The sequence below is a fragment of the Aotus nancymaae genome, unplaced genomic scaffold, assembly GCF_030222135.1.
Source record: "Aotus nancymaae isolate 86718 unplaced genomic scaffold, 86718_ANA_hifiasm-v0.15.2.pri h1tg000028l, whole genome shotgun sequence".
Classification (NCBI taxonomy): Eukaryota; Metazoa; Chordata; class Mammalia; order Primates; family Aotidae; genus Aotus; species Aotus nancymaae.
In genome coordinates, this window is record NW_026988441.1 from 40,926,902 (window position 1) to 40,946,244 (window position 19,343).

General features: G+C 51.2%; 1 protein-coding gene across 4 annotated transcripts in view; it reads right to left on the reverse strand.

Annotated features, from left to right (window-relative positions):
• CELF5 (CUGBP Elav-like family member 5) overlaps positions 1-19,343 on the reverse strand; it is a 71,669-nt gene that overhangs the window by 40,354 nt on the left and 11,972 nt on the right. For all 4 annotated transcript variants that reach the window (XM_064382103.1, XM_064382104.1, XM_064382105.1 and 1 more), the window contains exon 2: positions 6,283-6,365. In XM_064382103.1, the coding sequence (XP_064238173.1) occupies positions 6,283-6,365 (83 nt within the window). The remainder of the gene's footprint in view (positions 1-6,282; positions 6,366-19,343) is intronic.

Here is a 19,343-nt window from a genome sequence, read left to right on the forward strand (position 1 = left end):
GGAGTGGTGGCACATGCCTGCAATCCCAGCTACTCGGGAGGCTGAGGCAGGAGAATTGCAAGAACCCGGCAGGGGGAGATTGCAGTGAGCCGAAATCACACCACCGCACTCCAGCTTGGGCGACAGAGTTAGACTCCGTCTGAAAAAATAATAATAATCACAATAAACAAAACCCCCATCCTGAGTCATTGCTCTGACAGTCACCCCATTTCTTATCTCAGTGTCATCTGCAAGTCATCTCACTGGCTGGTCATCTCCCTGGCTTATTTATTTTCTGTTCGTACTCTATCCTCATTCTGCCATAAGTCAGACGCTCAATAAATGCTGAATGAATGATGGGGTTTGGAAGACTCAGCCCAGGGACTGCCCTTGAGGGGCTCCAAATTTGGGGCAGTCAGAGCCAGACACAGACACCCCGAGCCCTGAGAGGTCAGGGATGAGCAGGAGGTGACGGCCGGGTGTTACCTTGAAAGGAGGGTAGAAATTCTCCAGGCGGGAAAGGCAGTTGCCCACAAGTACCTTAGGGCTTGGTGCCCTGGCTGGGTCGTCAGTGTCTGGGGAGTGAGACATTTTTAGAAACTAAGGATGTCCGAGGACCAGAATATAAGGGCTTAATATCTCCAAAAATAGCATCCACTTTGCACCTTTACTTCCTTTTTTTTGAGACAGGGTCTCGTTCTGACACCCAGGCTGGAGTGCAGTGGCGCGATCTCAGCTCACTGCAACCTCTGCCTCCCGGGTTCAAGCGATTCTCCTGCTTCAGCCTCCCAAGTAGCTGGGATTACAGGCCCCCACCACCACGCACAGCTAATTTTTGTGCTTTTAGCAGAGATGGGGTTTCACCATGTTGGCCAGACTGGTCTTTAACTCCTGACCTCAGATGATCCGCCCGCCTCAGCCTCCCAAAGCGCTGGGATTACAGGTGTGAGCCAACGCGCCCGGCCCACCTTCATGTCTTTACGTCTTCTCTGCAGTCCGGTCAGGTGGAGAAAGTACTACCCATATTGGAGGTAAGGAAAACTGAGGCTGTAGGAGAAAGACGCTTGCTGAAGATCACACAGCTTGGGAGAGGGGAAGCTGAGATTTGAACCCGGGGGAACAAAGAGGTGGACGTGGAGGAGGGAACAAAGGAGGGTAGGATGTAGAGGCCACAGGGTCTGGGGGCGAGGAGGAGCGGGGAGGAGAGGCTGATGCCCAGGGACTGAGGCAGAGAACTGGTTCATAAAAAGTGGAGTTGGGGGGCAGTGGGCTCAATGGCTTATGCCTGTAATCCTAGCACTTTGGGAGGCTGAGGCAAGTGGACCACTTGAGGTCAGGAGTTCAAAACCAGCCTAGTCAATGTGGTGAAATCCCATCACTACTAAAAAATAGAAAAATCAGCTATGCATGGTGGCTCGTGCCTGTAATCCCAGCTACTCAGGAGGCTGAGGCAGGAGAATCGCTTGAACTTGCGAGGCAGAGGTTGCAGTGAGCTGAGGGGAAGCCACTGCTCTCCAGGCTAGGTGACAGAGTGAGACAGTCTCAAAAAAAATGGGGTGTGTGTGCCATAGCCAGTTTGAGCCCCATTGGGTCTAGGGGCTGGGACTCAGGATGGCCACAGGAGTCACTCAGAAGGTGACCAGTCGCAGAACTGGTGACGGGAGTTGAGCATAGTATGGGGCAAATAGTAGGTGCTTGATAAAAAATTGTTGGATGAATGGACAGAAGGTTAGATGGGTGAATGGATGTGTGGGCAGATGGGAGGATAGATAGGTGGATGGATGGATAAGTGAATCAATAGATGAATGGGTGGAAGAATAAGTGATGAATGGATGGATGGAAGGGTAGATGGGTGGACAGATGGATGGATAGGTAAGTGGGTAGATGAGTAATGGACAGATGGACGGGCGAATGGATGGATGGGCGAATGGATGGATGGGTGGGTGGGTGGATGGATGGATAAAAGGGCAAATGGGTGAAAAGGTGGATGGATAGATGGGTGGGCAGACAGATGAGTGAGAGACTAGACAGATGAATGTTAGATGGATGGATGTGTGGGTGAATGGATGGATGGATGGATGGACGGGTGGGTGGACAGATGAGTGAGTGACTAGATGGATGAATGGTAGATGGATGAATGTGTGGGTGAACGGATGGATGGGTGGCTGGATGGGGGAATGAACAGATGGATAATAGATGTGCGGGTAGGTGGGTAATGAGTAGATGGGTGAATGAATGGATGGATGGGTGGATGAATGAGTGATGGATGGATGAATTGATGGGTTGGTGGATGGATGGATGGATGGGTGGATGGATGGATGGATAAAAGGGCAAATGGGTAAACAGATGGATTGATGGATAGATGGGTGGGTGGACAGATGAGTGAGTGACTAGATAGATGAATGGTAGATGGATGAATGTGTAGGTGAATGGATGGATGGGTGGCTGGATGGGGGAATGAATGGATGGATAATAGATGTGTGGGTGAGTGCATGGGTAATGAGTAGATGGGTGAATGAATGGATGGATGGGTGGATAAGTGAGTGATGGATGGATGAACTGATGGGTGGATGGATGAACTGATGGGTGGATGGATGGATGACTGGATGAATGAATGGAAGAATGGATGGGTATGTGAATGGATGGATGAGAGGGTAGATGAGTGGATGGATAGATGTGTGGCTGTAGGAGAGGATGGGTGGATGACGGAAGTGTGGGTGGGTGGGTGGATGGGTAGATGGGTGAGTTAATGGATGGATGGGCAGGTAGCCAGGCAAATGGACACATGGGCAGATAGGTGATGGGTGGATGAAAGGGTGGATGGATGAGTTTATGGGCTGGCCTAGGGAGAGTAGGCAGGTAGAGAAGGACAGAGTCCCTCAAGATGGATGCAGAGAAGGAGCTACTGATGATTGTGACTGAGTCTCCTCATCTCAAAGTGGACTCAGATCTGGGACACCAGCCTGGCAAGAAGGGCATGAGGCTTCATGGCTCTTGGTCCTTCCACCCTCTTCCATCTTCCCTTCTGGCTGCCAACAGAGTGCAGAGCCCCACTTTGGCCCCCAACAGAAAGAGAATAGGTTCCAAGGTCCCTGCAGCCTCAGACAGTGGAAGAGAGACTACGTTCGGGTCTCAGTTAACTTCATCAGGGAAATGGGGACAAGGGAATGGGGGAGAAGTACTTAGCTGGGGCGACTCCCTAGAAGTGCTGGTAAATCTCCATGTACGTACAGATTTCTCTGGACAGAAGGGCCAGAGCTTCCACCCAGGACCTGATACCATGCAAAAACATGGTCCACTAAACTCAGAGGAATTAGGCAACAGCACAGGGGCTGATCACTAGCACGGAGTCTGGAGTCAGACCACGAAGGTCCAAATCCCCACTCTGCAGCTTGCAGGCTGCCTAACCTTAGACAAGTCCAGTATTGAGCTGGTCTGTTCCTCTAGTTCCTCCCTCCACCTTTTCCCACCGTGCTCTGCATCCCTGGGCTCCTGGTGCTAGAATGTGGTAGAAACGATGGTGTGTAATTCTGAGGCTAGGGCTTAAAGGGCACTGTGAATTTCTCCTTGATCACTCTTTGGTTTTGGGTTCTGGGGGAAGATGCCATGTTGTGAGGAAGCTCAAGCAGCACTGCGGAGAAGTCCACGTGGTGAGGAGCTGAGGCCTCCTGCCAACAGTCACCAGAGGAAGCCAGCTTGGAAGCAGACTCCTCAACCACAAACTCCTGCTGACATCTTGGCTGTAACATCAGGAGAGACCTGAGCCAGGATCATGCAGCAAACTCACTCCCAAATTCCTGACCCCTGGTAGCTGTGAGATAACAAGTGCTTATTGTTTGAAGTCTCTATTTGGGGGATAATTTGTTACGCAGCAATAAATAACTAATACGGTCCTTAGGACTCTGCTGTGCCCCTGGCACTAATCTATATGGACTGACTTGCCCTCCAGCTTCTCTAGTTCGATTGATTGTTTGGTTGGTTGTGGGGGTTTTTTCGTGTGCGTGTGTGTGTGTGTATTTGTTTTTGTTTTTGTTTTTGTGAGACAGAGTCTCATTCTGTTGCCAAGTGCCAGGCTGGAGTGCAGTGGCATGATCTCGGCTCACTGCAACCTCCGCCTCCCAGGTTCAAGCAATTCTCCTGCCTCAGCCTCTCAAGTAGCTGGGATTACAGGCACGCGCCACCATGCCCGGCTAATTTTTGTATTTTTTTAGTAGAGACGGGGTTTCACCATGTTGGCCAGGATGGTCTTGATCTCTTGACCTCGTGATCTGCCCACCTTGGCCTCCCAAAGTGCTGGGATTACAGGCGTGAGTCACCACGCCCAGCGTGTTTTGTTTTTTTTTTAATTTTTTTTTAAGCTTCTGGTTGGTTTGGGGAGGCACTTGCAGAAGGTCCAAGGTGAAGAGTGAATTCAGGGAATTTATCCGCAGACTCTAGATCACTTTTGCACATGCTGTTCCTTCTGCCTGGTGTGCCCTTCCATGCCATCTTTCAGGTTTCTTCTCAAATATCACCTCCTCAGTGAAGCCCTCCATGATCACCTCCTCTACAGATTGCTGCCCCACCCTGCCCTGTTATTCTCTTCCAGTGCTGAAGATCAGAGACGTTAACTTACTGGCTCACAGTCACACGGGATAGATGGGGCTGGGAAACGAGCCCACAGAGGTGGCCGCCAGACCCCACGCTCTAACTTGCATCACGTCACACCCAAAAGAGGGGTTTGCTATTCTTCAAGACGAAGCAGAAGCCACCCCATGCCCAGAACCTTCCGATGCTCATTGAGAATCAAGTCAAACTCATGCCAGGACCTCAGGAACCCCTGGAAGGCGCATATCAGATTTCCTACAGTCAGCCAAGCACAGATGGCTAAGAATACCAATTTCCCTGAATGCTGAAAGGTCCCTGAGAATTCCAGAGGGAAGGGTGAGCTCCCTGCCCCAGAGCTCACAAGGTGGGGTGCCATGGCTCACTGTGGTTGCTTTGGTCTCCATCAAGAGGCATTGCCTGGGGACCTGGACTGGCTGGCTCAGCAGGAACCACTCATCCTTCACTGGGGGCAGGGACCTCCTGCCCACCCAAAGTGTAATCCCAGAACTTTGGGAGGTGAAAGCAGGAGGAGCGCTTGAGCCAGGAGTTCGGGATCAGCTCAGGAAACATAATGAGACCCCATCTCTACAAAAATTTAAAAATTAGCCAGGTGTAATGGCATGCACCTGTAGTCCCAGCTACTCAGAAAGTGGGAGGATCACTTGACCCCAGAAGATAGAGTCTGCAGTGAGCCACTGCACTCCAGCCTGGGCAACAGAGCAAGATCCTGTCTCAAAATAATAAAAATCAACAGAAACTCATGAGAGTCAGCACCCAGGCCAGCCTCCTCTGCAGATAGAAATACTGATTAAGAAGACCCTGTGTTGGCCGGGCGTGGTGGCTCACGCAGGTAATCCCAGCACTTTGGGAGGCTGAGGCGGGCAGATCACTTGAGATCAAGGGTTTGAGACCAGCCTGGCCAACATGGTAAAACCCTGTCACCACTAAAAATACAAAAATTAGCCGGACATGGTGGTGCATGCCTGTAATCCCAGCTACACAGGAGGCTGAGGCAGGAGAATCACTTGAACCCGGGAGGTGGAGGTTGCAGTGAGCCGAGATCGCGCCACTGCACTCCAGCCTGGGTGACAGAGTGAGACTCCATCTCAAAAAAAAAAAACAAAAAACAAAAAACGAAGAAGCCCTTGTGTTAGGAACTGTGGCTCCATATGCACCATAAGAACAAGCGGGGAAAATCCTTTTCCTTTTTACAGTGAGAAGCAGGCAGGGTCTACACTCTTCCCTGTGGTCCACACGGCCCTCAGCGACCGGCCCTGTCACCTCCCGTCTTTCCCCGCTTCCTCTCTCCCCCTCCTCGCTATGTTCCAGCCACACGGGCCTCCTCCCTGTTGCTCCAAAATGCCAGGCATGGTCCTGTCCCAGGCCTTGGCACGTGCTGTGCCCTCTGCCTGCTAATGCCTCCTTATCCTTCAGGTGTCAGCTCAATGACACTAACACACTGGGGCGGGTGCCCTTGTGCAGTGTACAACCTGCACAACCACACACAACCACTCTGGTATAAAATATAGAGCGCGGCACACAGTAGGCACTCAATAAATGCACACTCTGATGTGATTTCTATCCCTCTGCTCCTCACGCCGCTTTCTGAGTCCAGAGACACACAGAACTCAGCCAATCTCAGAAAAGCCTTGGCCCTCACCCCAGGCTGAGAGCAGTCCCCCGTCCCATCCTCCCCAGACACCACACAGGACTCACTCCGGGCAAGGTCTTCTGCTCGTGCAGGGCAGTCTGAGCTTTGATGGCGGAATCCCTGGCACAGTAGGTGAGGAAGGCACAGCCTGGAAGGGAGAGAAACGGGGGTGTTAAGAGAGCAGGTGCACATCGAGGGTCACAGCAGCACCACTCACAGTGGCCACAAGGGGGCAGCAACCCGAGCGTCCATCAACAATGCATAGATCAACACAACTTGGTGCATCCACGCAATGGAGTATTATTCAGCCATGAAAAGGAAGGAAATTCTGACACAGGCTGTAACACGGATGCACCTTGAGGACGTCACGCCCAGTGAAATAAGCGACACAGAAGGACAAATCCTGTGTGATTCTACTCCTAGGAGGTCCCAACAGTCATCAGATTCACAGAGACAGAAAATAGGATGGGGGGAGGGGGCGCCGGGGGCTGAGGAGGGGGTGGGGAATGAGTGTTTCATGGGAATAGAGTTTCCGTTTGGGAAGATGAGAAAGTTCTGGAGACGGTCGTGGTGATGGCTGCACAACCGTGTGAATGTGCTTGATGCCACTGAGCTGTGCATTTAAATTTAAGTTGTGTATATGGTACTACAATTTTAAAAAAGCAAAAGAGAAGAGGATTCTGGAGCCACCTTGTTTCTGGAGGAGACAGTCGAACTGGCTCCGTGTCTTCCCACCCCTTCCGCCCCTGCACACACATACAACCTCCAAAGGGTGAGACCAGGAAGAGGGAGACAGGAGGCCCAGCCATGAACGAAGTCAGGGGTCTCAGCTCACTGCAACCTCTGCCTCCTGGGTTCAAGCGATTCTCCTGCCCAGCCTCCCGAGTAGCTACGATTACAGGCCCCCGCCACCACGCCCAGCTAATTTTCATAGCTGAGCTCAGAGAAGAGATGCTGAGAACCCTGGACAAGGCGGGGTGAGGGGAGTGAGCAGAGGGGCTGCCCAGCAGGGAGAATGGGGAGGGCACCCGTGGTCCCAGAAAGATGGAAGAAGCCCTGGCACTGGGATAGGCGGCAGTGGGCTCTGTCACTGACCAGCTACCAACCAGTAGCCTTGGATCAGGCGCTCCCCACATTGGGCCTGTTTCCCCCATCAGAAGGAGAGAGGATGGTCTGAGACGACTACAAGATGGACCAGCCAATGAGTGGGGCTGAAGCTTGAGGGGGCGTGGCAAAGAGCCACAAAAAGGCATGTTGGCAAAGAGCAGGACCAATCAGGAGAGGTGAGGGCGAGGCCAGCCCTGGAGTGGCCCAGAGTGAGAGTGTGATTGGGCGACATTAGGGGTTGGAGGTGAGGGGCGGGGCCAGTCCTGGAATGGCCCAGAGTGAGAGTGTGATTGGGCGACATTAGGGGTGGGAGGCGAGGGGCGTGGCCAGCCCTGGAGTGGTTGTGATTGGGCGACATTAGGGGTGGGAGGTGAGGGGCGGGGCCAGCCTTGGAGTGGCCCAGAGTGAGAGTGTGATTGGGCGACATTAGGGGTGGGAGGCGAGGGGCGGGGCCAGCCCTGGAGTGGTTGTGATTGGGAGACATTAGGGATGAGAGACCAGAGACATTGACAGTGCCAGAGACAGAGACAAGACACGAGCAAGTCAGGAGAACCCGCCCTCTCCCTGAAAGCCTAATTAGATCAAAAGCATTTTGAAAGATGTTTGCCCGAGGTGGGATAGGGATTGCACGCAGAAGGTCAGGGGTCCTGGGATGGACCCAGGGGACTGAGCGCACCTGTTTGGGGACCTGTGAAATGAGACCATCGCTGGCTGCTCCGATGTTGTCAAACCCTATGTTCATCCTCAAACCCTGCCCCCTATGGTCCCTGGTCTCTCTGCTTGCTCCCCTCCCAGGGACACTGTGCAGGGCTCCGTGGTGTCCACTTCTGCTCCAGGCAGGAGCTAATTAAAGTGGCCACCTGCTGGTCGCTCCCACCAGCTGGGCTGCGTGATGGGGAGTGGGGAGGGAATCCGAGGGAATCCCACTCCAGATCCGAGAAGTCCCCTGGAACCCTGGAGGTACCAGGCAGAGCTGAAAATGGTTTCTAGCATTTACAAAAAAGAAAAAAAAAAAAAATTGGCCAGGCGCGGTGGCTCACGCCTGTAATCCCCAGCACTTTGGGAGGCCGAGGCGGGTGGATTACGAGGTCGAGAGATCGATACCATCCTGGTCAACAAAGTGAAACCCCGTCTCTACTAAAAATACAAAAAATTAGCTGGGCAGGGTGGCGCGTGCCTGTAATCCCAGCTACTCGGGAGGCTGAGGCAGGAGAATTGCCTGAACCCAGGAGGCGGAGGTTGCGGTGAGCCGAGATCGCGCCATTGCACTCCAGCCTGGGTAACAAGAGCGAAACTCCGTCTCAAAAAAAAAAAAAAAAAAAAAAAATTGTGGTAAGAATGTAAAATGGTCTGGCTGCTGCAGAACACAGTTTGACAGTTCCTCCAGAAATGAAACAGCATCACCACGGGACCCAGCAATTCCACTTCTGGGTGCATATTCAGAAGAACTGAAAGCAGGGACGCACACAGAGATATTTGTATAACAATGTTGATAGCAGTAAGATTCACAGTAGCCAGAAGACAGAAGCAATCCAAAGTCCATCCACAGATGAATGGATCAATACAATACGGTCGACCCGCACAATGGAATATTATCCAGCCACAAAAAGGAAGGAAATTCTGACACCTGATACAACGCGGGTGAACCCTGAGATCATCACGTTCAGTGAAATAAGCCAGTCACAAAAGGACAGACAGGGGCTTCACAGGAGGACCATGGCGCAGTCAGATTCACAGAGAAGGAAAGTAGGATGGGGGGGTCCAGGGGCTGGGGACTGGGGACTGGGGTAGGGAGTGAGTGTTTCATGGGGACAGAGTTTCGGTTCGGGAAGATGACAACATTCTGGAGGCCAGGCAAGGCCACCCTCGCCTGTAATCCCAGCGCTTTAGGAGGCCAAGGAAGGAGGATCACTTGAGCCCAGGAGTTGTGGAGGCTGCAGTGAGCTATGCACCACTGCATTCCAGCATAGGCAACAGACTGAGACCCTGTCTCTAAAATAAAAGTTCTAGAAATGATTGTGGTGATGATTGCACAACAATGTGAGTGTACTTAATGCCACTGAATGATATGCTTAAAAATGGTTAAGACGGGCTGGGTGGGGTGGCTCATGCCTGTAATCCCAGCGCTTTGGGAGGCAGAGCCAGGTGAATCACCTGAGATCAGGAGTTCGAGACCAGTCCGGCCAACTGGTGAAACCCCATATCTACTAAAAATACAAAAAATCAGCCAGGTGTGGTGGTGGGCGCCTATAATCCCAGCACTTTGGGAGGTTGAGGCAGGTGGATCATCTGAGGTGGGGAGTTCGAGACCAGCCTGACCAACATGGAGAAACCCCATCTCCACTAAAAATATAAAGTTATCCGGGCATAGTGGCACATGCCTGTAATCCCAGCTACTCAGGAGGCTGAGGTAGGAGAATCGCTTGAACCCAGGAGGCGGAGGTTGTGGTGAGCTGAGATTGTCCCATGGCACTCCAGTCTGGGCAACAAAAGTTAAACTCCATCTCAAAAAAACAAAAAAAGAGAAGAAAGTGAGATTGGGTCCAGGTGCAGTGGCTTATGCCTGTAATTCCAGCACTTTGGGAGGCTGAGGCAGGGGGATCGCTTGAGTTCACAATTTCAAGACCAGCCTTGGCAACATGGTGAAACCCCATCTCTATAAAAAATACAAAAATTAGTCGGGTGTGGTGGCGTGCACCTGTAGTCCCAGCTACTCGGGAGGCCAAGGCAGAAGGATCTCTTGAGCCCAGGGTGTGGAGGTTGCAGTGACCTGTGATTGTGCCACTGCACTCCAGCCTGGGTGACAGAGCCAGATCCTGTCTCAACAATAATGAAAGTAGAAAGTGGCAGCCACCAGACGTCCCAGTGTCCCCCACCCCAGCAGAGCCCCCTCCGTCCTGCAGGGGTAACCGCTCTGGCTCTTGTGCATGCCTTCATTATGCTGTCCCCACCATGTGCTCATCACATATCAATGTGATTGACTGCTTCCTGTTTTTGAACTTACATGAATGAAATCGTGGCACAGGTCCACCCTCGTGTCCAGCTTCTTTCATTCAGTATACAGTCAAGGACATGTAGTCGTGTGTATCAGAGGTTAGTTCCTTTTTGCTTCTGGGTAGTATCGTGTCCTAGGAATATACTACAAATTGCTCATCCATTCTCCTGCGGGTGAGCATTCCATTGGGGTTGTTTGCTGTTTGGGGCAATTATGAATGAAGTGGCTCTGCAATATTCTTGTCCTTTTTTTTTTTTTTTTTGAGGCAGGGTCTTCCTCTGTTGCCTAAGCTGGAGTGCAGTGGTATGATCACGGCTCACTGCAGCCTCCACCTCTCAGGCTCAAGTGATCCTCTGGTCTCAGCCTCCCAAAGTGCTGGGACCACAGGTGCATGGTACCACACCCAGCCATTATTATTATTGTAGAGACAGGGTCTTGCTATGTTGCTAAGGCTGGTCCTGAATTCTTGGGCTCAAGTGATCCTCCTGCCTTGGCTTCCCAGAGTGCTGGAATTATACATAAGCCACTGCACCCAACCTTGCCCATACACACACACACACACACATATATATATATATATATATATATATATATATATATATATATATATATATGGGGGGGCTGATTCTCCACCTATCGCCCAGGCTGGAGTGCAGTGGCACAATCTCAGCTCACTGCAAACTCCCCCTCCCAGGTTCAAGTGATTCTCTTGCCTCAGCCTCCTGAGTAGCTGGGATTACAAGTGTCCACCACCACGCCCGGCTAATTTTTGTACTTTTAGTAGAGACAGGATTTCACCATGTTGACCAGGCTGGTCTCGAACTCTTGACCTCAAATGATCTGCCAGCCTCGGCCTCCCAAATTGCTGGGATTCTAGGAATGAGCCACCATGCCCGGCCTTGCCCACATATTTTAATGCAAAAAGCATACCCAGGAGGACGTGCTGGTCACAAGACAGGCGTGTGTCTAACTTTCATCGATTCCTTCAAATCGTTTTGTGAAGTGGGTTGTGCCCATGTCGGGCTGTATTAGCGCTTCATCGTCACTAACACTTGGCTTTTGCCAACCTTTTAAATGTTAGTCATTAAGGTGGGCGTGCACTTGTGTTTCATTGAGATTGTAATGCACCTTCCAAGAACTATCAATGAAACTGGGCACCTTGTCACTTTGGAGGAGCTCTTCACAGAGTCTATGTGTGTGTCTTTCCTGTTGTGATTGCTGTATCTAATAGTTTTCTTCTGGATGTTTCTGTTTTCTGAATTTTATTCACCAAGCTCTTCAAAAGAACTACACTAAGACAATTAGTCCTAAGGCCTGAGAGAAATCAGGCTTGATCGGCAAGAAATTGGGCTGCAGGCAGATGTAAAATAAGGGTAAAACCTTCTTCCTAGGTCCCAGCCTTTTTTGGAAGGGCCTGGGGAGTCTTTATCTGGGGTTTGGAGGGTGGTGGCCCTAGGAGAGTAGGGGGTGGGTAGGTGCTCTGAGCAACATTTAAGGTCATCAGCCCCAGAGTCTGGGAGCTCTGCAGTGAAAGGGAAAGAAACACCATGCACACGCACACACACACACACACGCAGATGCATACACACACCACATGCTACACACACACAGATGTGTACACATACCACACACAAACGCAGACAAGACACATGCACACACCACACACTACACACACACGCACAGATGCACACACCACACATACTACACACACACTCATGCACAAGTGCATACACACACCACACACGCACACACACATGCAGACAAGACCCACGCACACCATACACACAGATGCATGCACACACCACACATTACACACACATACAACGCATGCACACCATGCTACACACATATACACAGATGCATGCACACACCACACACTACACACATACACACAGACGCATGTACACATCACACACTACACACATACACACAATGCAATAATGCATGCACACCACACACGCTACACACACACACAGGCCCATGCACACGCCACACACAGACCCATGCTCACAAAAGCCCGCCCTGCCGCTGTCCCTGGTGCTGAAACTCTTCCTTATGGCTTCCCTGATCTCTCAGCCCACCCTCTTCTTGGCCTCTTTGCTTGTCATTTCTAGGTGGTGAAAATGCGTAATGTTTACCCCCTTCCGGATTAATAGAACTTTGATTCACAGTTCCTGTTATGGGATGAATGTGCTTCTCCCCCTCTCCAAATTCATAAATTGCAGTCCTAACCCCCAGGACCTCCGAATGTGACTTTTATCTGGAAACGGGGTCACTGCAGATGGCATTCGTTAACGTGAGGTCATTAGGGTGGGCCCCACTCCAGGAAGACTGGTGTCCTTATAAAAATGGAAAACTAGACACAGAAACACATACAGGCAGGGAGACGTGAAGACGGAGGCGGAGATAGGGAGACGCGTTTACAAGACAAGGAACGCTACAGGGTAACGGCCGGGAATAAACGCTCCCTGACAGCCTCTGAAGGAATCAGTCCTACCAACACGTTGATCTCAAACCTCTGGCTCCAGAACTGAGTGAAAATAGATGACTATGTTTAAACAACCCTGTCTGTGGTGCGCGGCAGCCCCTGCAAACCCATACAGATCCCCATCAGCACAGACCTGCAGTGATGTTAATAAAGTCCACCGGGCCGGGTGTGGTGGCTCACACCTGGAATCCCAGCACCTTGGGAGGCCGAGGCAGAAGGATCACTGGAGCCCAGGAGTTCAAAGACCAGCCTGGGCAACATAGTGATATTCTGTCTCTACAGATAATTTTAAAAATCAGCTGGGTGTCGTGGCAAGCACTTGTGGTCCCAGCTACTCAGGAGGCCGAGGCAGGAGAATCGCTTGAGCCTGGGCAGTGGAGGCTGCAGTGAGCCATGATTGCGCCACGGTGCTCCAGCCTGGGCGACATAGCAAAATCTTGCCTCAAAACAGTCCATTGGTATTTAACGCTAATAAACTTATACTCAGAAAAAAAATTAAAACACACGCACACATGAATCCCCCAAAAATATAAAAATGTAAAAACAAAATATAGAGAAAACTGAAAAAGAAAAGAATAAGCTTATACTCTATATTGACTCAGTTAATATTCAGAGTAACCCTATGAAGTAGCTGCTGGCACTGATCCCAATTTACAGATGAGAGACAGAGGTACAGAGAGGGGAAGTGGCTTGCCCAAGGTCACACAGGTGGTAAGTAGAATGTTCAGGCTTTATTAATATTATTATTATTTGAGATGGAGTCTCACTCTGTTGCCCAGGTTGGAGTACAGTGGCGCCATCTCAACTCACTGCAACCACCACTTCCCAGGTTCAAACGACTCTCCTGTGTCAGCCTCCCAAGTAGCTGGGATTACAGGTGCCTGCCACTGAGCCCAGCTAATTTTTTTCTTTCTTTTTTTTTTTTTAATTGAGATGGAGTTTTGCTCTTGTCGCCCAGGCTGGAGTGCAATGGCATGATCTCGGCTCACTGCAACCTTCACTTCCTGGGTTGAAGTGATTCTCCTGCCTCAGCCTCCTGAGTAGTGGCATTACAGGCACACACCACCAGGCCCAGCTAATTTTTCTGTATGTTTAGTAGAGACGGAGTTTCACCATGTTGGTCAGGCTGGTCTCCAACTCTTAACCTCAGGTGATCCACCCACCTTGGCCTCCCAAAGTGTTGGGATTACAGACATGAGCCACTGTGCCTGGCCAATTTTTCGTATTTTCAGTAGAGACGGGATCTCACCATGTTGGCCAAGCTGGTCTTGAACTCCTGACCTCAATCGATCCGCCCACCTTGGCCTCCCAAAAAGCTGGGATTACAGGCATGAGCCACCATGCCCGGCCAAATGTCCAGGACTTAAACCTAGGTAGTCTAGATCTGCATACTGTGCACTAACCACTGAGATCCATGGCCTGGTGTTCACATCTTTTCCAAAATTCTCCCCTGAGGCATGTGAGGAAGGACACACCCTCTTGCTATACCTCCTTCTTTAGAAATAACCTTAAAATAGTGCCACCTTGGGCCTTGTATGGTGGCTCACGCCTGTAATCCTAACACTTTGGGAGGCCGAGGCAGGCAGATCATGTAGGGTCAGGAGTTCAAGACCAGCCTGGCCAACATGGTGAAACCCATCTCTACTAAAAATACAAAAATTAGCCAGGCCTGCTGGTGTGCGCCTGTGGCCCCAGCTACACGGGAGGCTGAGGCAGGAGAATCACTGGAACCCAGGAGAACGAGGTTGCAGTGAGCTGAGATCACGCCACTGCACTCCAGCCTGGGCAACAGATCGAAACTCTGCCTCAAAAAAAAAAAAAAAAAAAAAAAAGTGTGTGGCAGGAGGTGGGAGATGCCATTAGAGGGGACAGATGGAGGTGAAAGTCTTTGAGCAACAGGCAAAGAACTATTGGACTGGTGTCAAGGGCAGTAGGGAGCCATAGAAGGTGTTTGAGAAGGGGTGGGGCACAGTCAGAGGTGTGTTCAGGAAAGAGCCTCCCGGGGCCAGCACAAAGAAGGGACTGGAGTGCAGGACAAAAGGCTGGAGGCCAGCGAGGGGGCAGAGTCAAGGTCAGGATGGGAGAAGGTGAAGACTGAGCCAGAGGGGCGTGGAGACAGAGACAGAAACATCTAAAGCAGGGCTTTGGTGAGGGGAGAAGGGAGGGGAGGGTGGTGGGGGGAGAAGGGAGGGGAGGCAGAAGGCAAGAAGGATGGCTGGGACACGGTTGGATGGTGGCGTCTGAGGATGTAATGGGTTGAATGGTGGTTCCCCAAAAGAGCTACGTCCATCCTGAGCCTGGGCAACATAGTGAGACCCCAACTCCACTAAATTTTTTTTAAAAGTTAGCCAGGTATAGTGGCTCACATCTGTAGTTCCAACTATTCGGGAGGCAAGGGTGGGAGGATGGCTTGAGCCCAGGAGTCTGAGACCAGCCTGGACAACACACTAAGGTCCTGTCTCTCGTAAAAATTAAAAACAATTAGCCAGGCATGGTGGGGCACACTTGCAGCCCCAGCTCCTTGGGAGGCTGAGGCAGGGGGATCGCTTGAGCCCAGGAGTTTGCACCAGCGTGGGCAACACAGTGAGACCTTGTCTATACTAAAAATTAAAAAAAAATTAGTATGTCGTGGTGGTTCATGACTAAGGAGGCTGAGGCGGGAGGATCCCTCGAGCCTGGGAGGTCGAGGCTGCAGCAAGCTATGATCATACCACTGCACCCCAGCCTGGTGACGGACTGAGACCCTGTCTCAAAAAAAAAAAAAAAAAAAAAAAAAATTAAAGATACAGCCATTATGGAAATATGACCTGATTTGGAAAAACAGACTTTGCAGATTTCATAAGGATCTTGGGATGGGATCACCCTAGATGAAGGGGGTCCCAAGGCCAAGGACAAGTGTCCTTTATTTATTTGTTTATTTATTCTGAGACAGAGTCTCACTCATGTCGCTCACGCTGGAGTGCAGTGGTGCTATCTCAGCTCACTGCAACCTCCGCCTCCCAGGTTCAAGGGATTCTCCTGCCTCAGCCTCCCGAGGAGCTGGGATTACAGGCACCCGCCACCACGCCTGGCTAATTTTGTATTTTTAGTAGAGATGGGGTTTTGCCATGTTGGCCAGGTTGGTCTCAAACTCCTGACCTCAAGTGATCCACCCGCATCGGCCTCCCAAACTGCTGGCATTACAGGCGTGAGCCACCGCACACGGCCTCAAGTGTCCTTATAACATAGAGGAGAGGGGACGCAGATGCAGAGACAACGGAGCAGAGACCACAGCGATGTATCCACCAGCCAAGGACACGCAGAGTCCCCAGAAGCTAAGTGCGAGAAGGACCCTCTCCTGGTGCCTTGGAGAAAGCGACGCCCTACCCACACCTTGACCGCTGACATCTGGCCTCAAGGACTGGGAGAAGCTGTTCCAAGCCCCCCGGTTTGTGGTCATTTGTTATAGAAGCCTCAGGACAACAAACCCAGCTGGGAACCCAGGAGGAGACGCACTTTGGAAGGAAGACATGGACCCTGGTTTCTTCAAGGGAAGTACTGTCAGAGGCATCTGAACCAGAGCAACTCCATCTTGAATAGAGGCTTGGGGGCTGGGATTACAGGCTCACGCTACTACCACCCGGCTAATTTTTGCATTTTTAGTAGAGACGGGGTTTCACCATGTTGGCCAGGCTGGTCTTGAACTGCTGACCTCAAACGATCCACCCACCTCGGCCTCCCAAAGTGCTGGGATTATAGGCGTGAACCATGGCACCCAGCCGAGTTAGGTATTCTTTTCGTTTTCTTTCTTTCTTTTCTTTTTTTTTTTTTTCTGTCTCCAGGCTGGAGTGCAGTAATGCGATCTTGGCTCACTGCAACCTCCGCCTCCTGGGTCCAAGCGATTCTCGTGCCTCAGCCTCCCGAGCAGCTGGAACTACAGGCACGTGCCACCACACCCAGCTAACGTTTCTTATTTTTTAAGTAGAGACGGGGTTTCACCATGTTGGCCAGGATGGTCTCGATCTCTTGACCTTGTGATCCACCCGCCTCGGCCTCCCAAAGTGCTGGGATTACAGGCTTGAGCCACCGCGCCAGGCCACGTTTCTTATTTTTTAAGTAGAGACAGGGTTTCACCATGTTGGCCAGGATGGTCTTGATCTTCTGACCCCGTGATCAGCCCGCCTCGGTCTCCCAAGTTAGGCATTCTTAATCACAAGATGAGACAGGAGGTTGGCAGGGTGGTATCACAAGGTACAGGTCATAAAGACCCTGCTGATAAAACAGGATAAGCCACCAAAACCCACTCAAACTAAGATAGAGCTGAAAGTGACCTCTGATCATTATACGCCAGTTACAACCCTTTAGCATGCTAAGAGACACTCCCGCCGGCACCATGACAGTTTACAAACGCCATGGCAACGTCGGGAAGTTATCCTAAAAGTGGAGGAGCCCTCAGCTCCAGGAACTGCCCACTCCTTTCCCGGAAAACTCATGAATAATCCACCCCTTGTTTAGCATATGATCAAGAAATCACCATAAAAATAGCCAACAAGCAGCCCAGGCGGCTGCTCTGCCTCTGGAGAAGCCATTCTTCATTCTTTTATTTTTGTTTATTTTTTTTGAGACGGAGTCTCGGAGTCTCGCTCTGCCACCCAGGCTAGAGTGCAATGGTGCGATCTCAGCTCACTGCAGCCTCCGCCTCCAGGTTCAAGCGATTCTCCCGCCTCAGCCTCCTGAGTAGCTGGGATTACAGGCGCTCACCACCATGCCTGGTTAATTTTTTGTATTTTTAGTAGAGACAGAGTTTCCCCATGTTGGCCAGGCTGGTCTCAATCTCCCGACCTCCAGCAATCTGCCCGCCTCCCAAAGTGCTGGGATTACAGGTGTGAGCCACCGCGCTCAGCCCTTTACTTTCTTTTGTTTGCTTGGGGTTTTTTTTGAGACAGAGTCTCGCTCTGTTGCCCAGGCTGGAGTACAGTGGTGCAATCTCGGCTCACTGGAACCTCTGCCTCCCGGGTTCAAGTGATTCTCCTGCTTCAGCCTCCCAAGTAGCTGGGATCACAGGCTTGTGCCATCACACCCAGCTAATATTTGTATTTTTAGCAGAGACAGGGTTTCACCATGTTGGCCAGGCTGGTCTCAATCTCCCGACCTCCAGCAATCTGCCCGCCTCCCAAAGTGCTGGGATTTCAGGTGTGAGCCACTGCGCCCGACCTGGATTCATTTTTATCCTTCCCCTCCCCGCCATGGCTAGCACAGAGTAATTCAATATTCCTGAGCATCTGCTATGCACCCATGGTGCTGGGGAAACAGACCAGGAAGACACTGCTGTTCACCTCCTCCTCTCCCCAGCCAAGATCCCCCTCCCATCTCAAACCACTTTTATCCTGAACTTCCTGCGTGGTGGGGGTCCCCACGTTCTTGAACTTTAACTCAGTTCTGTAATCTAGTGATTAGAGGTAAGGATCAAAGCCATCTCAGTATCTTTCTGCTGTGTGCTCTTGGGCCAGCCACTTAACCTCTCTGAGCCTTCACATTCTCATCCACAGAATGGGAACCACAATACCACGCATGCACTGAAAAGTCCACAGGACTCTCCCTTCTCCACCCACCCAGCTTTGCTACTCATCCTCTCTACCTCCTCCTCTACCTTCCCAGCCCACAGCTCTCCCCGACTTCACTAGGAAAACAGACAGACGGGCTCTCTCTCCCCTTTTTACTGTCCGTCAATGCACACATAAATGCATTGATTGCTGCTCTGAGGCCCTGGTCCTCCTGGATCCTGTATCAACCATGCTACCTCCAAATGAGGTCCAGCCCTGCTGGCTGCAGCTCCTCAGCCTCCACATACCTGCTCCTCTGCACAGCTTGACAGATGGGGGTTTCTTGGGCTCATTCTGGACCCCTGATCTCTCACCCAGGCATCTTGGCTCCTATGGCTTCAGCCTCCATCACTACACCAGGAATTTCCCCACCCATACACCCACCCAACTGTCCATCATCCAGTCAACCATCCTCCCACCTAACCATCCACCCATTCATTCATTCAACCATCCACCCACCCATCCACACATCCATCCATCCACTCATCCATCTAGCCAGCCATTCATCCATCCATTAATCCATCCATCCTTCCACTCATCCACCCATCCACCTACCCACACATCCATCCGCCCATCCATCCATTCATCCACCCACTCACTCATCCAGACATTCACCCATTCACCCACCCATCTATCCACCCAAAATTCATTCATCAATCTACCCATACATCCATCTACCCATACATACATCCACCCACCCAACCACACATTCATCCATCCATCCACTCATCCACCTACCCATCCATTCATCCATCCATTAATCCATCCATCCATCTATCCACCCACCCATGCATCCACTCATCCATCTACTCACACATTCATTAATCCATCCGTCTATCCTTCCATCCTTCCACTCATCCACCCATCAACTCACCCACACATCCATCCGCCCATCCATTCATCCACCCACTCACTCATCTGGACAACCACCCATTCACCCACCCACCATCCATC